The sequence below is a fragment of the Leucoraja erinacea genome, chromosome 19, assembly GCF_028641065.1.
Source record: "Leucoraja erinacea ecotype New England chromosome 19, Leri_hhj_1, whole genome shotgun sequence".
In the NCBI taxonomy this organism is placed as follows: domain Eukaryota; kingdom Metazoa; phylum Chordata; class Chondrichthyes; order Rajiformes; family Rajidae; genus Leucoraja; species Leucoraja erinaceus.
This window is the reverse complement of record NC_073395.1, coordinates 27,685,522-27,699,916: the sequence shown is the minus strand read 5'-3', so window position 1 is coordinate 27,699,916 and position 14,395 is coordinate 27,685,522. Positions and strand designations below refer to the sequence as shown.

The 14,395-nt window shown below is 40.1% G+C and overlaps 1 protein-coding gene across 1 annotated transcript in view; it reads right to left on the bottom strand.

The window, feature by feature from the left end:
* Positions 1-14,395, bottom strand: part of frs2a (fibroblast growth factor receptor substrate 2a) — an 86,730-nt gene that overhangs the window by 14,192 nt on the left and 58,143 nt on the right. Inside the window, exon 3 of the mRNA XM_055650722.1 lies at positions 8,432-8,523. Coding sequence (XP_055506697.1) covers positions 8,432-8,497 — 66 coding nt within the window. The 5' untranslated portion in view covers positions 8,498-8,523. The remainder of the gene's footprint in view (positions 1-8,431; positions 8,524-14,395) is intronic.

Sequence of the window (14,395 nt, the reverse complement as noted above, 5' to 3'; positions counted from 1 at the left end):
GCAGTGATCAAAGCTGGAACCCTTCCTGTTAGTTATTGATATTAATGATTTGGATATGTATAGATACGATTACTAGATATGCAAATATCAAGTAAAATGGTGGCATTGCTAATAGTAAAGAGGATAGTTGAAGTTGTTTGGTAAGATTACATGGAATTTAATCCTGATAAGTGTGAGGTGAACCACTGAGTAAGTGTGATCTACATTTCCTGAGTGGAAGTTGGAGGCAAGAACTCTCACAACATTTAATAAGTATCTGGGCAAATCTTGATTTGACACCATATGGAAGGCTACCACCCAAATGCTGGTAAATAGTTAGTATAGATAGGAATATGATGGGCCAAATGTCCTATTTCTGTGCTGAATCACTATGATTATTTTAAAAGTAAACCCAAAAAAGTGCTGAAGGCCAAATTGGAAAAACCTCCAACTCCATGTAATTTTGCTGAATGAATGTTGGAAGAGATTTCCAAACTGTGCATATGTGATTAATCTCATATGTTTCCAAAACATACTGATCAGTGGCATGATGGCGGTGACCTTAAGGCTGCTGGTAAGTTTAAATGAGTTATAACGACTCTGAGTGTGCATGTACTGTTGTGTTACTACTTTCAATTTAGCTGTGCTTTATGGAAAATGAACGTTACACATCTTAACCAAAGTTTTTATAATAAACTGAAAATATTGAATTTGGTCAAATACTAATAAAACCAACAAAACATCCAAAAATGAGAAGCAAAATATTCAAGAGGCAGCTGTAAAACATAAATCCATGCATTAAACAACCTTGGTTTAAAAAAAAGTCATGCATTTGTATGACGCATTTAATGCAAGAATATTGTCCGAAGATGATTTTATTTTGTAACTTGCTTACTGAAACTGTAATATTTTATCCAAACAATCACCTAAGTATTCAAAATGCAGAAACAATTTATATAAATCGCCTGTTTGATGTACTTTAATATTTCTGCCAAATAGCTTGTCTTTAACAATTTAAAAGTACTGATATGTATAGATTTTTTACAGATGTGGAGGATTTTGTCCAAGTAAATACATGGTTGCTAATATTTTCAAAGATACACATTAATAATGATTTGATTTCAAAATTATTCAGTCTAAAGCTTCATAATCTAAATTATTTTCAGAATCATTGAAATATTTTCAATGCGTTTTATGGACGCTTTGATAGGGAGAACACTGATGTGCCTTCCCGAGCCCCCATTCGCTGTGATGGTATTTCAGTCACAGTCACAGATGCCGACGTCAGAAAATCCTTCAGAGGGGTGAACCCTCGAAAAGCGCCTGGACCTGATGGTATACCAGGTCGTGTTCTAAAAACCTGTGCGGACCAACTGGCTGGAGTTTTTACGGACATTTTCAACCTCTCCTGAGGTCTGAGGTTCCCACTTGCTTTAAAAGGGCATCAATTATACTGGTGCCCAAGAAGAGCAAGGTGACGTGCCTCAATGACTATCGACCAGTGGCACTAACGCCGGTGGTGATGAAGTGCTGTGAGAGGTTGATCATGGTGCAAATCAACTCCTACCTCGACAAAAACCTGGACCCACTGCAGTTCGCGTACCGCCACAACAGATCAACAGTGGATGCGATCTCGCTGGCTCTTGGACAACAAAAACTCGTATGTCAGGCTGTTATTCATTGATTACAGCTTGGCATTTAATACAATTATCCCCTCCAAGCTGGTCACCAAACTCGCAGAACTGGGTCTGTGCGCATCCCTCTGCAATTGGATCCTCGATTTCCTCATTCACAGGCCACAGACTGTTCGAATTGGAGGAAAGGTGTTAGCCTCGATAACAATCAGCACGGGAGCACCTCAAGGCTGCGTGCTCAGCCCCCTGCTGTACTCACTCTATACTCATGACTGCGTAGCCGGTCATAGTGCGAACGCCATCATCAAGTTTGCTGATGACACCACTGTTGTGGGACGTATCACTAATGGAGACGAGTCAGAGTATAGAAGTGAGATCGACCGACTGACCAGATGGTGCCAGCACAATAACCTGGCCCTCAACACCAGCACAACCAAGGAACTGATTGTGGACTTTGGAAGGGGTAGGATGGGGACCCACTGTCCCGTTTATATCAACGGATCGATGGTGGAAAGGGTCAAGAGCTTCAAATTCCTGGGCGTGCACATTTCTGAAGATCTCTCCTAGTCGGAGAACACTGATGCAATTATAAAGAAAGCACATTAGCACGCCTCTACTTCCTGAGAATATTACGGAGAGTCGGTATTTCAAGGAGGACTCTCTCTAACGTCTACAGGTGCACAGTAGAGAGCATGCTGACCGGTTGCATCGTGGCTTGGTTTGGCAACTTGAGTGCCCAGGAGCGGAACAGACTACAAAAAGTAATTAACACTGCCCAGTTCATCATCGCCTCTGACCTCCCTATGATTGAGGGTATCTATCGCAGTTGCTGCCTCAAAAAGGCTGGCAGCATCATCAAGGACCCACACCATCCTGGCCACACACTCATCTCCCCCCACCTTCAGGTAGAAGGTACAGGAGCCTGAAGACTGCAACGTCCAGGTTCAGGAATAGCTACTTCCCCACAGCCATCAGGCTATTAAACTCAACTCATACAAAACTCTGAACATTCATAGACCATTATCTGTTTATTTGCACTTTATCTGTTTATTTATCCATGTGTGTATATATTTATATAATGGTATATGGACACACTGATCCGTTCTGTATTATTCATGCCTACTATATTCTGTTGTGCTGAAGCAAAGCAAGAATTTCATTGTCCTATCTGGGACACATGACAATAAACTCTCTTGAATCTTTTATTAAGCTACAAGAAACTGTAGATGCTGGAATCTAGAGCAAAACACCAAGTTCTGGAGAAACGCAGTGGGTCAAGCAGCATCTGTGGAGGAAATTACATGGCGTTTTGAGTCGGGATCCTTTTTCAGACTGATTAAGTAGAGCGGAGAAAGCTGAGAAGAGAAGTGAGGTCGGGACATACTATATATTGACAACTACTATAAACCCGCAGACTCCCACAGTTACTTTGACCACACCTCTTCCCAATCTGCCTCTTGCAAGGATGCCATCCCTAACTCTCAATTTCTCCATCGCTGCTGCATCTCCTGTCAAGATGAGGCTTTCCACTCTAGGACATCCAAGATGTCCTCTATCTTCAGTAAACGTGGAATCCCTGCCTACTGTTGTGGATGGAGCTCTCACTCGTGTCTTGCCTGTGTCCCGCAGGTCTGTTCTTGCTCCCCTTCCCCAGATGCCCAAAGATAGAATTTCCCTGGTCCTCACCTTTCACTCCTCCAGCCCCCCCCCCCCCCCCCCCCCCCCGCATCCAACACAGCAGTTTCCAACATTTGCACCACCTTCAATGTGATTCTGCCACTAGCATATCATCCCTTCCCATTCCTATCCACTTTCTGTAAAGACCACTCCCTCTACATTTCTTTGGTTTGCTCACCCTTCCGAACCCAACCTGGTCCTGAGGTTACAAGGGAGAGTAACATCTGTACTTACAGCTCCTCTCTCATTTCTATCCATGGACCTCACAAGCTCTTCCAGGTGAGAACAGGTGCACATGGACTTCTGCCTTCAAGCCTTGTTTACAGTCGTTATACCAAGCATGGACTAGGCGACCATTTTGCTGAAGACATGCATTCAGTCTGCCAAGACCTGCTGGATCTGTCATTGCTAGCCATTTTAACTTCTATTCCCATAATGAAGAAACAGCACAATATATTCCACGAGTAGTTTGCAACTCCATGATAGGAACATAGAATTCTCCAATTTTAATCAATATCTCCCCACTTCCCCCCACTCCAATCAGTCTGAAGAAGCATTCCGACCCAACACGTCATCTGTCCACACCCTCCACAGATGCTGCCTGAGCTGCTGAGATATTTTATTATAGGAAGGAACTGCAGATGCTGGTTTAAACCGAAGACAGACACAAAATGCTGCCGTTACTGAGCGGCACAGGCAGCATCTCTGTATAGAAGGAATGGGTGACGTTTTGGGTCTGAAGACGGATCTCGACCCGAAATGTCACCCATTCCTGCTATCCAGAGATGCTGCGTGTCCTGCTGAGTTATTCCAGCTTTTTGTGTCTATGTTTGAGATGTTTTATTACATTATTACATTGCTTCCTCAAAGCATTCACTATTTTCCAAGTAACATTATCTATATATTTTTATAAACTCACTTTCGGCCCATTATTAATAATTTGTATGGTATCCAATTTTGCTTTTCCTTTTCTCTCTTTTCCTTTAATTATTAACTTTTTCACTATTCTTTGTATATTCCGAAATATTCCTGCCATAGTACTTCAGATTATACAAGTCTACTTTACTGTTGACTGTATGTGAAAAAGGAGTTCAGTCATTCTAACACTGAGATCACATAGATATGAAAAAAGTAAAAAGGTGATCATGAATAGATCCGCAGGCCTTATAGATGTGAAGGCATTAATCCGATTTTTGTTTTTTTCAGATATTAAGATAAACCAACAGTATACTGCATGGTTGCATTGTAAGAATGAAAAATACATCAAAGCAGAAAACTAATCTTTGAAGACTATTGTATGGACAGAGGGAAGCAAGAACAAGCATAGTTGGGAGGTGCCAGTAAACAGCAAGAAGTGTTCAAGTAGTGGATTTGAAAGAAAAGCACATGGCATAATATGGTTGGAACTCAGGAAGATGGAACTAGAAAACACATACAAATATTAGTTGTGGTTATATTAACAAAATAGAGGGTTAGAGAAACAAGTAAGCAAGGTCTTTTGAGAAACTTAATATTGCAAAATACAGGAACAGAAGCAGTTCACTCTTATCCCTGAAACAGCCTCTCTATTCAGTCTATCTCAACTTCAGTATTCTTAAACTCCCCAAGTATCCAAAAACATACCAATATCAGTATTGACTTGTAAGCCCCGAGAGTGGAGAATGCCAAAAATGTACAATGTTCTGAGTAGATACATTTTTCACATCTTATTACCAAATAACTAAATTAATATTTTGTGTCTACCCAGTTTAAACCAGCATCTGCAGTTCCTTCCCACACATAAATAATGGGAGTTGGATTTGTCTTTAAGGTAACCTTCACAATTCCCCATTCGACACAACAAAATCCATAATCTTAGTATGTAGTTAACATTAAGTTATGAGAAACAGAACATATGTGCAACAGTCAACCTTGTGTGAAGCATTTATAAAACCCATCTCCCACAAAAATAGTTAAATGCTGGAAGAGAACCGTATGAATTTACCCAGCGCTTACTAACTGCAGCATTTACTCAATTCACTAGTGTTAAACCAGCGTTCACTAAACACCAATTAAATATGAAATGGAAACATCTACATTTCATTGGATAATAGCTGAACATTCATGTGCTGCCCACAGTTAGTCAGGAGATATGCTAAATGTGACAAAAAACGAGTGTATCTTATACTGGGAGTATATATATATGCAAGACATTTAGTATATAGGATCCATGATAGTTAAATTCCCTTCTCACACACCACTATAAAGTTCTGAAAATTAGTTGAGCATTAGCTTAAAAAAATAATCAATGTAAATGTTAGTGTAGAGTGTGTCTGGATGTCAAGCAATCAAACCTTTGCTAATTGATTCTACAGCAGCATTTAGATCTGTATTTCCTACTTAATGCTACTTTAGGAAAATAAAAGGTAAACAAGAAAGGTTCACAGGTACAATACTGAACCATAAAGCATACTTTATTCAACAAGCTATCTACTAATTATATTCAACTTGTTATTGCTTTTTTTAAAAAAAACACTTCCGCTATAAGAATGCTTATTTGAAATTTAATTTACTTCATTATTTCTTATTTCGATGTTCTGTTAACTGAACTAGCTCAATCCAGTAGGTACTTCAGATGGTGGTGGGAACCGAATAGTAACAGTCAATAGAAAAAAAGGACAAGATTTTGAGAGAAAATAACACAACAGTCTCGGGAGGGAGGAAATGCAGGAGTGTGAGCCCACAGAACAGTTGGCACCAGCTTAATGAAGGTAAATGGCCTCCATTAAGGTTGTACGTTCCATGATCAGTAATTTTTTTGGAAATACTGGGATTTGGAATCAAATAACAACATATTATCAGTAGGATCATTATTTTGATACATTGATGTAGAACCAGGGAACCTCAGAGGGCAGAATGTGAACTGAGCCCCTGGATAGTCAACAGAAGCTTAAAGCCCCTGTCCCACTTACGTGTCCTTAGCACGCTAATTACGCGACCTCATGGTCGCGTTGAGGCGTGATAGTCCCGCGAAGGTTGCACGCGACTTCATGCGCCCGCACAGTCGTCTGGAGCGCGTGACGTCATTTGAAGATGGACACAAAATGCTGGAGTAACTCAGCGGGACCAGCAGCATCTCTGGAGAGAAGCAATGGGTGATGTTTCGGGTCGAGACTCTTCTTCAGTCTGAAAGAAGGGTCTTGACCCGAAACATCATCCATTCCTTCTCTCCAGAGATGCTGCCAGGCCCGCTGAGTTACTCCAGCTTTTTGTGTCTATCTTCAAAGGCCCCACTCTGGGAGTAGAAGTGGGGGCGGACCGGATCCGCAACGGCCGTGAGCCCCAGGCCAAGCTAGACGATCGTTTGCCTGCTTCTGCTGCTGTTGGAGGTGGGACGTTGCGTCGCGCCAGGGTCTTGGGCCTGTCCCACTTTGGCCGTCAGTTACTCGACAGGTCGTTGGCGCGCAAAGATTTCACTCGCTACAAAATTGTGGAGCACCGCGCGATACCGCGCACAACTACATACCCCTCCGCGCTTCTCAGTGGGACTGGCCCCGCGCGGCCACACGATGCCCGTGCGCCTCAACGCGACGACAAGGTCACGTAATTTGCGTGCCAAGGACACGTAAGTGGGACAGGGCCTTAAGGCATTGTGGATGACTGTAGAACCACAGGCTGAAGGTAGAGAAGAATGATGGAAAACACACAGCTGGAGTCAGACATTATTACAGTTGGGGGCTGTGTGGAAAAGACACACCAAGGTTTGTTTTTAAGTACAGGTCTTGGATTAAGTGGCACCAGTAAATGGGGTGATAATTAGTCAGAGCTTGCAAGAAGCAATGCAATGTACGAAAAAGTATTTAAAAATTGGAATTTACCCATTTAATCTGAAGACAAAATTTAAACTTTACTAATTCAAAAGTCAATAAAACAAATTAACAATTAAGTCCGAAGAAGGGTTTCGGCCCGAAACTTTACCTATTTCCTTCGCTCCACAGATGCTGAGTTTCTCCAGCATTTTTGTCCAAAACAAATTAAGTGATCTTTTCACACAGTAGATGGCGCTATACAGCAAAGTGAGGGAGTACTAACTAATGTGAACGAAAATTGATAAAACTAAAATGGCAAAGTACCATCCAGGATAAATGTAAGGGTTTTCCTACTCTTAGCAAACTCAGACACAAAGTAAATGAAGCAGTGGGAGTCGGGAGTGGGTGCCAGAGTTACTCCCCTTCATTTCAGTAACATCAAAGTATGGCTTCATTGGGCAGGGAAAGGATTGGATGGAGGTAGGTGCAAACAGGAGGTTTCAATGTAATTGTGGAAATAGTTTGTGTGAGATGTTGGGATTGGGATTCTCTTTGAGAGCCATTAAAAGATATGTTGAGGACTTCCGCGGTGGAAGAAATGAGCAATGATGTACAGATTGCAAATTTTGTTGCAGGGTGCCACAAGTGGGGTGATGGGCAGTGGTGAAAGGGGCAAGAAACCAGTCAGCAGGAAAAAATACTTCAGTAACATCTTGAGACTAGGCTCATATCTGTGAGAGGCGACCTAAACCTTACAATCAGGCAACAAAAGATAGGGTAGGAGGAAAGATGTGGTCATGGTTGTACTTTACACATAAACACAGAAGAAATGTAAACATGGGCCATGGTGCAGCTTCTACCAATGGTGAAGTTGAGTAACAGTTTGCCAAATGAAAAATAAATGTGATTTTCTTCCTCGCATAACATTAAGTTAGCTTTCACAAAAAAACTGGAGGGACTTAGCATCTGTGAAGAGAAATGGACCGATATAATTTCATGTTACAACCCTTCTTCTGACTTTTGCTCGAGATTCAAACATCTGCAGTCTCTGTCTCCATTTACTTAGCTGTACTTTACTGAATGGGTCAAAAGTGAGACTCACACGGCACCATCTTTGATTAATACCAAACAACTTTTAAAACTGAATATTGACCAACAATTATTGAGTACTGACATGGAAAACGTGCATAACAGAACATGCTGAGTCGATTGGACTGTGATGCTCATATGTACAAATTCTACTGCAACACTGGCTAATGGGACAAATTTATGGGAATAAAAGGAACAGATATTTCATAGATGTATTCCAAATAGGAGACAGCGATAAAGGTCAGCATATTTTAAATTCATTACCTTAAATTTTGTTTGATGGTCATCTGGGACAGTGTTTTTATCTGGACAGCTACAACAGCTACCCATGACTTACTCAGAAGACCGGCTGATCTCTAAAAATGAAACATTTAAAGATGAGATATCATCAAATTACAGTTGATGATTTGCATAGCATTTCATTTTATAGGAAAACATCAAGGAAGTCACAAAAGAAAAACAAAATATAATCAAAGCTTCACTCCAGATTTTTTTTAAATTTTACTCTGCTAGTATCCCAATCTTATATATACATTTTAGGAAAAGCCAAATAAGTGTGGGTGGGAGTTTACACAAAAATAGACAAAGTGATGGAGTAACTCAGTGTGTCAGGTAGCAGCTCTGGAGTACATGGATAGGTGATGTTTTGGGTCGGAACCCTTCTCCAGGCAGAAGGGTCTCAACCCAAAACGTCACTTACCCATGTTATCTAGAGAAGCTGCCTGACCTGCTGAGTTACTCCAGTACTTTGCATCTATTTTTTATACATTTCATGTGCCGTTTATGAGGATATACCATATTATTATTGCCAGTCAGCAGCTTGCATAATGCTAAAAATACAAAGAATATAGATTCCAGCACAATATCTATCAATGAATATGAATCGATGAACTGCATAGCATTCTAAAGTTAAATAAAATATTATTTAAATACTGCTGGAATCGCATGTGGGATAATTGTTCCAAATTAAAAACATAAATGTCACAACATTTTTTAAATTTAAGCAATTTATCACAACAGTAAATGCGGGGAGAGATTCTCAAATCAGATACTTGTTTGTAAGAGTCTTTGAAACATGCTTAAAATCATGATGATTAATAACTGCAGCATTTACAATTGTAGGCTGTAAGATTTTATTTGTCAGTGATCAATCTCAATTATCTCTCAGCATTGTATTTTTCAACATCCTATTTTGTAATATTTTGCCCTCAAACATTTTCCGGTCACACTGAAAACTTGAAAACTAAAACCATTGACTCACCATTTTGGATATTGTGCTAAATAAAAACAATATGCTGGGACACCGCCCTAAGCAATAATTTATAGGAAAAGAAAGCCAACTCCCTGATCAGAAGATTTTTTAAATATATACCAATCCAAAAATAATTTGTGGAACCTGTTACAATCAAGTTTCCCCAAATGGAAACAGCCACTCAAATGACATATCCGCTGATGTTGTTCCAGCTGATTAATGAGGAGCAAAGTTGGAATCAGCATCCTTGCTCCTGGTTGATGCCAATCTGGGCAGTTTTTACAGCTCAGAATGATTTCATTATCTGCTTCTCCATTTGTGGTTGTTTGGAAGGTCAGAATATGGCGTTTTTTCCAAAGTAAAATCTTGTGTGACTTTTTAAACAAAGGGCCAGATCTTCCATTGACTGGGGAGACAATGGAACTTGCTAGTCGCTTGCCTGTGGGCTAGACTTATTTTTCCAATGTGTGTCCAAGTGCAGACTTCCAGTCAGAGCGAGCTTCAGGCTAGTTGGCAAAACCCAGACTAGCTCAGAGCTTTTCCAGGATGCCTTTTACAACTGAGGCTCGGCATCAGGCTTAGCGGCTGTCAAACTGTCATAGACATGTTAAATGCCTTTAACATTATTGAAACATAAAGAAAACAATCAAAATACTAAAAAAACTCTTGCGTACACAAAAAAGTTTAAATTAAGTGAATTAAGAGAAACCTTCTATGAACTTCCCATTCATTTCAACAGTGTCATTATACTTAAATGTGTTCTAACCAAAACTGGGGACAGTAAATGTTGTCCCACAGGTTACCAAAGCCAGAGAGAAAGTAAACCAAGTGGAAGAGCATGTTTCTGAAAAAAAATAATTGAAAAGTTGAAATGTAAAATTGGTCTTAAATCTTGATTAGCATACACTGTATGTAATAAATGATACGAGGACACAAGATTTTCTAGCATGAAACGAGAAATATAAAGGTACACATTTTGGGTAGGAATGAACTGACTGAATCTTCTAGCTCTTGATAAAATGGTCTAATGAAGGTTATATAATGATTTAATAAAGGACTTTTTTAAATTATGAAGGGCTTTGGTGGAATGACGGTCAATGAGAAATCCAGTAGAGAATTTAGAAGAGACATATTTACCAAGAGTTGGGACAATGTGGAATTTATAATATGTATAGGGTGATTGAAATGAATGGTATAGAGATTTATAAGGTACTTCGACAAGCATTTGAAGAACATGGAACGAGAGGGTTACACTGATAGATTTGGATGAAGAAAAATAAGAGCAGACTCCAGTGAAGACTAAATGTCAACATGGATTGGAAAGGCGAACTGGCTTGTTTCTGTGCCATATATTGTATGCAATTCTCTGTAACCAGCATAGAAGTCCATGAAGTATAATGTAAGCCAAAGTATAATCACAGCAAATAAGTAAAAAGGTGTTGCCCAAAACAGCACACTCAATTTTATGAGACACTTATATAAACATTCAAAAGGCTCTCCTTTCCAAATCTTATAAATGATCATACCAATGCAGTGCAGGGGAGTTTGATGACAATTACTATAATAAGGAACACACATATAATTCGCTATCTGCTCAATTAAGATCTGTTAATAGTCATTGGGCTGCACGAGTATGCATGTCATCAATAAGAAAAATTGTGCTTTATTTCAAATGTAGAGAAATAACTGCATTACATCTGTAAACGTTTATTAGAATATTCAATGACATGCCCTTAAATCCCCTTAAACTTCCAAGAAAGTAAATGCGCTGATACAATACATCAATGTGCTGGGCCACATTCTTCTACAGTATACACACCAATGAAAACTGGCATAAAGTCTCCCGATTCCCCCTTTCTGAAGTCAATAAGTAGTTCTAAAGTTGTGTTGTTGTTGAGTGAGAGATTGTAGTTGCAGCACCAGTCAAACATGTCTTCTATCGCTCTCCTGTGCACTGACCCATGATTCATTCGTCTGTGAATTTATTAATGGCATTGGATCTGTGCTTCACCACACAGTCATAACCAGACACTTGAGTGCAAAATGTAGGCTGCTGTGAACTATTGGGGGAGTGCTGTGCTGTTGGAGGTGCCTTTTTTCAGATGAAACATTAAACCAATGTCTCAACCACTATCATAAGTGCAAGAGTGGTACAGCACTATTTCGAAGAAAAGGAGAGTTGTTCCTGGTGAATTTGTATAAATAAATATGGAAACTGGGAAAAATTATATTGAGGTATATTGAAATTATATTGAAATTATATTGAAGCTGCAGTAAAGCAAATATTTTGCATCTGCCTATGTTGTGTTAACAATCCAGGGAACCATATGTCTAACAAGATAATGGGGAATTAAAGGATCTAAATGTTGACACATTCTCTGCAAGTGTGATAGCTTTCATCTATGGTTTTAAAAGCAGTGGCTGCAGATGTAGTGAAGGCATTGAAGATGATCTTCCAAAGTTCTCTAGATTCTCAAGTAGTCTCAAGTGTAAAACAATAGTAATGTAAGAAATATTACATGGATATTGAAGAAAGAAAGGTGAGAAAAAACTAGATTGAAATCAGTGGTCAGGGAAATATTCTATTATTGAGAACATAATAACAGGGCACTTAGAAAATCATAGTATGATTAGGCAATCAAAATAGTTTATATTTGTAATTATTATTTGACAGGCTAATATTGAGAATGCTAATGCAGGATAGGTAAGCAGGAAAACAAGTCAAGTCAAGTTTAGTGTCATATACACAAGTCTGGTGAGGTTTAGGTACAATTATTTTTTTTGCTTTCAGGCACATAGACCCAGACAACACACAAAATATAAATTATACATAATTACACAAAATTCTGCAAGACATTAAAAAAGAAACAACCTTTCAAAAGAGTAAGACATTTGTGTAAAGCACACTTAAAAAAGAAAACTAGTCCATGGTAGCTCAATAGGTGATCTGAGAATGTGTAGGAAGGAACTGCAGATGCTGGTTTAAACCAAGGATAGACAGAAAATGCTGGGGTAACTCACCGGGACAGGCAGCATCTCTGGAGAGAAGGAAGGGATGACGTTTCGGGTCGAGACCCTTTTTCATAGCAAAATGATTTGCGTATAGGAGCAGGGAGGTTCTACTGCAGTTGTACAGGGTCTTGGTGAGACCACACCTGGTGTATTGCGTACAGTTTTGGTCTCCTAATCTGAGGAAAGACATTCTTGCCATAGAGGGAGTACAGAGAAGGTCACCAGACTGATTCCTGGGATGTCAGGACTTTCATATGAAGAAAGACTGGATAGACTCGGCTTGTACTCGTTAGAATTTAGAAGATTGAGGGGGGATCTTATAGAAACTTACAAAATTCTTAGGGGGTTGGACAGGCTAGATGCAGGAAGATTGTTCCCGATGTTGGGGAAGTCCAGAACAAGGGGTCACAGTTTAGGGATAAGGGGGAAATCTTTTAGGACCGAGATGAGAAAAATGTTTTTCACACAGAGAGTGGCGAATCTCTGGAATTCTCTGCCACAGAAGGTAGTTGAGGCCAGTTCATTGGCTATATTTAATGGGGAGTTAGATGTGGCCCTTGTGGCTAAAGGGATCAGGGGTTATGGAGAGAAGGCAGGTACAGGATACTGAGTTGGATGATCAGCCATGATCATGTTGAATGGCGGTGCAGGCTCAAAGGGCCGAATGGCCTACTCCTGCACCTATTTTCTATGTTTCTATGCTTTTAAGATCATTGCAATGGCTCTTCAAGTAATTGAAAATTAAAGCTCAAGAAAGGTAGATTATAAAGTTAGGATGTAACTTCCTTCAATAATTAAAGTTGGAATAGGGTTAGGATTGAGTACCTATAAAAGTGTTGTGCTAAAGCAATGAAGATGATTCCTTTCTCACTACAGTCATCTCCATCTTACTATGAGATTGTAAAATACTCTGCCTCTACTTCTTACAGGACATGTACTCAGAATGTCACCACAACATGCACCTAAGATAGCAATGACATGGCAACCTGACGGAAGAAGGAAAAGAGGCCGACCAAAACCAAAACATTCTAGAAGGATTTGGAAGCCGGGGATGCTAACCTAACGAGGATGGAAGACGTCACACATGACCAAACAGAATGGCAAAAGTTAGCTATATTTCTATGTTTCAGACTCAATGTGATCTGCAATGTTCCATTGTTGAGGGAAGATTGGGGTTGTGCACGTTGGGTCAAGAACCCGATAGTTGTAAAGTTGTAAGAAAGTGGATGTTCCTCAACCTGATGATATGTGACTTACGGATTCTGTACTAACTCCCTGAAGAGAGCAGTGAGAGAAGGGCATGATCCGGATGGTGTGGTTCCTTTATGATAGTTTCTGCCATCTTGAAGCCGTCTTTATTGGTGGGGAGGCATGTGCTCATGATGGACTGGGCTGTCCAGCACGCTGCATCTTCTTGTATTAACGTGCATTAGAATTGCTGTACCGGCCCAAGATGCAGCTAATCACGACACTTTCTGAGGAGGTTTGTAATTGGCGATATGCCAAATCTTTTTAAACGCAAGAAACTAGAGGCACAGTAGGGCCTTCTTTGTGATTATATCGATGTGTTGGGTCCAGAATATGAAGCTGCCAGTGGAATTTGAATCACCAACGAAAAATAGCACGTGGTCTTACAATTCCCCCTTTCTTGGTCTTGTTAACGTTGAGTGACGGGCTGTTTTTGTGGAACCACTAAACCAGGTATTCTAATTCCCTCCTGTATACTGACTTGTCACCACCCATGATTTTTGCCATCAGGCCCTGGGGATTTATCAGCCTTCAGTCCCATCAGTCTACCCAACACCATTTCTTGCCCAATGTGAATTTTCTTAAGTCACCCTAGATCTTCTGGCCACGAGTACATCAGGGAGATTGTTTGTGTCCTCCTTAGTGGAGACGGATCCAAACTACCTGTTCAACTTGTCTGCCATTTCCTTGTTCCCTATAATAAATTTGCCATTTTC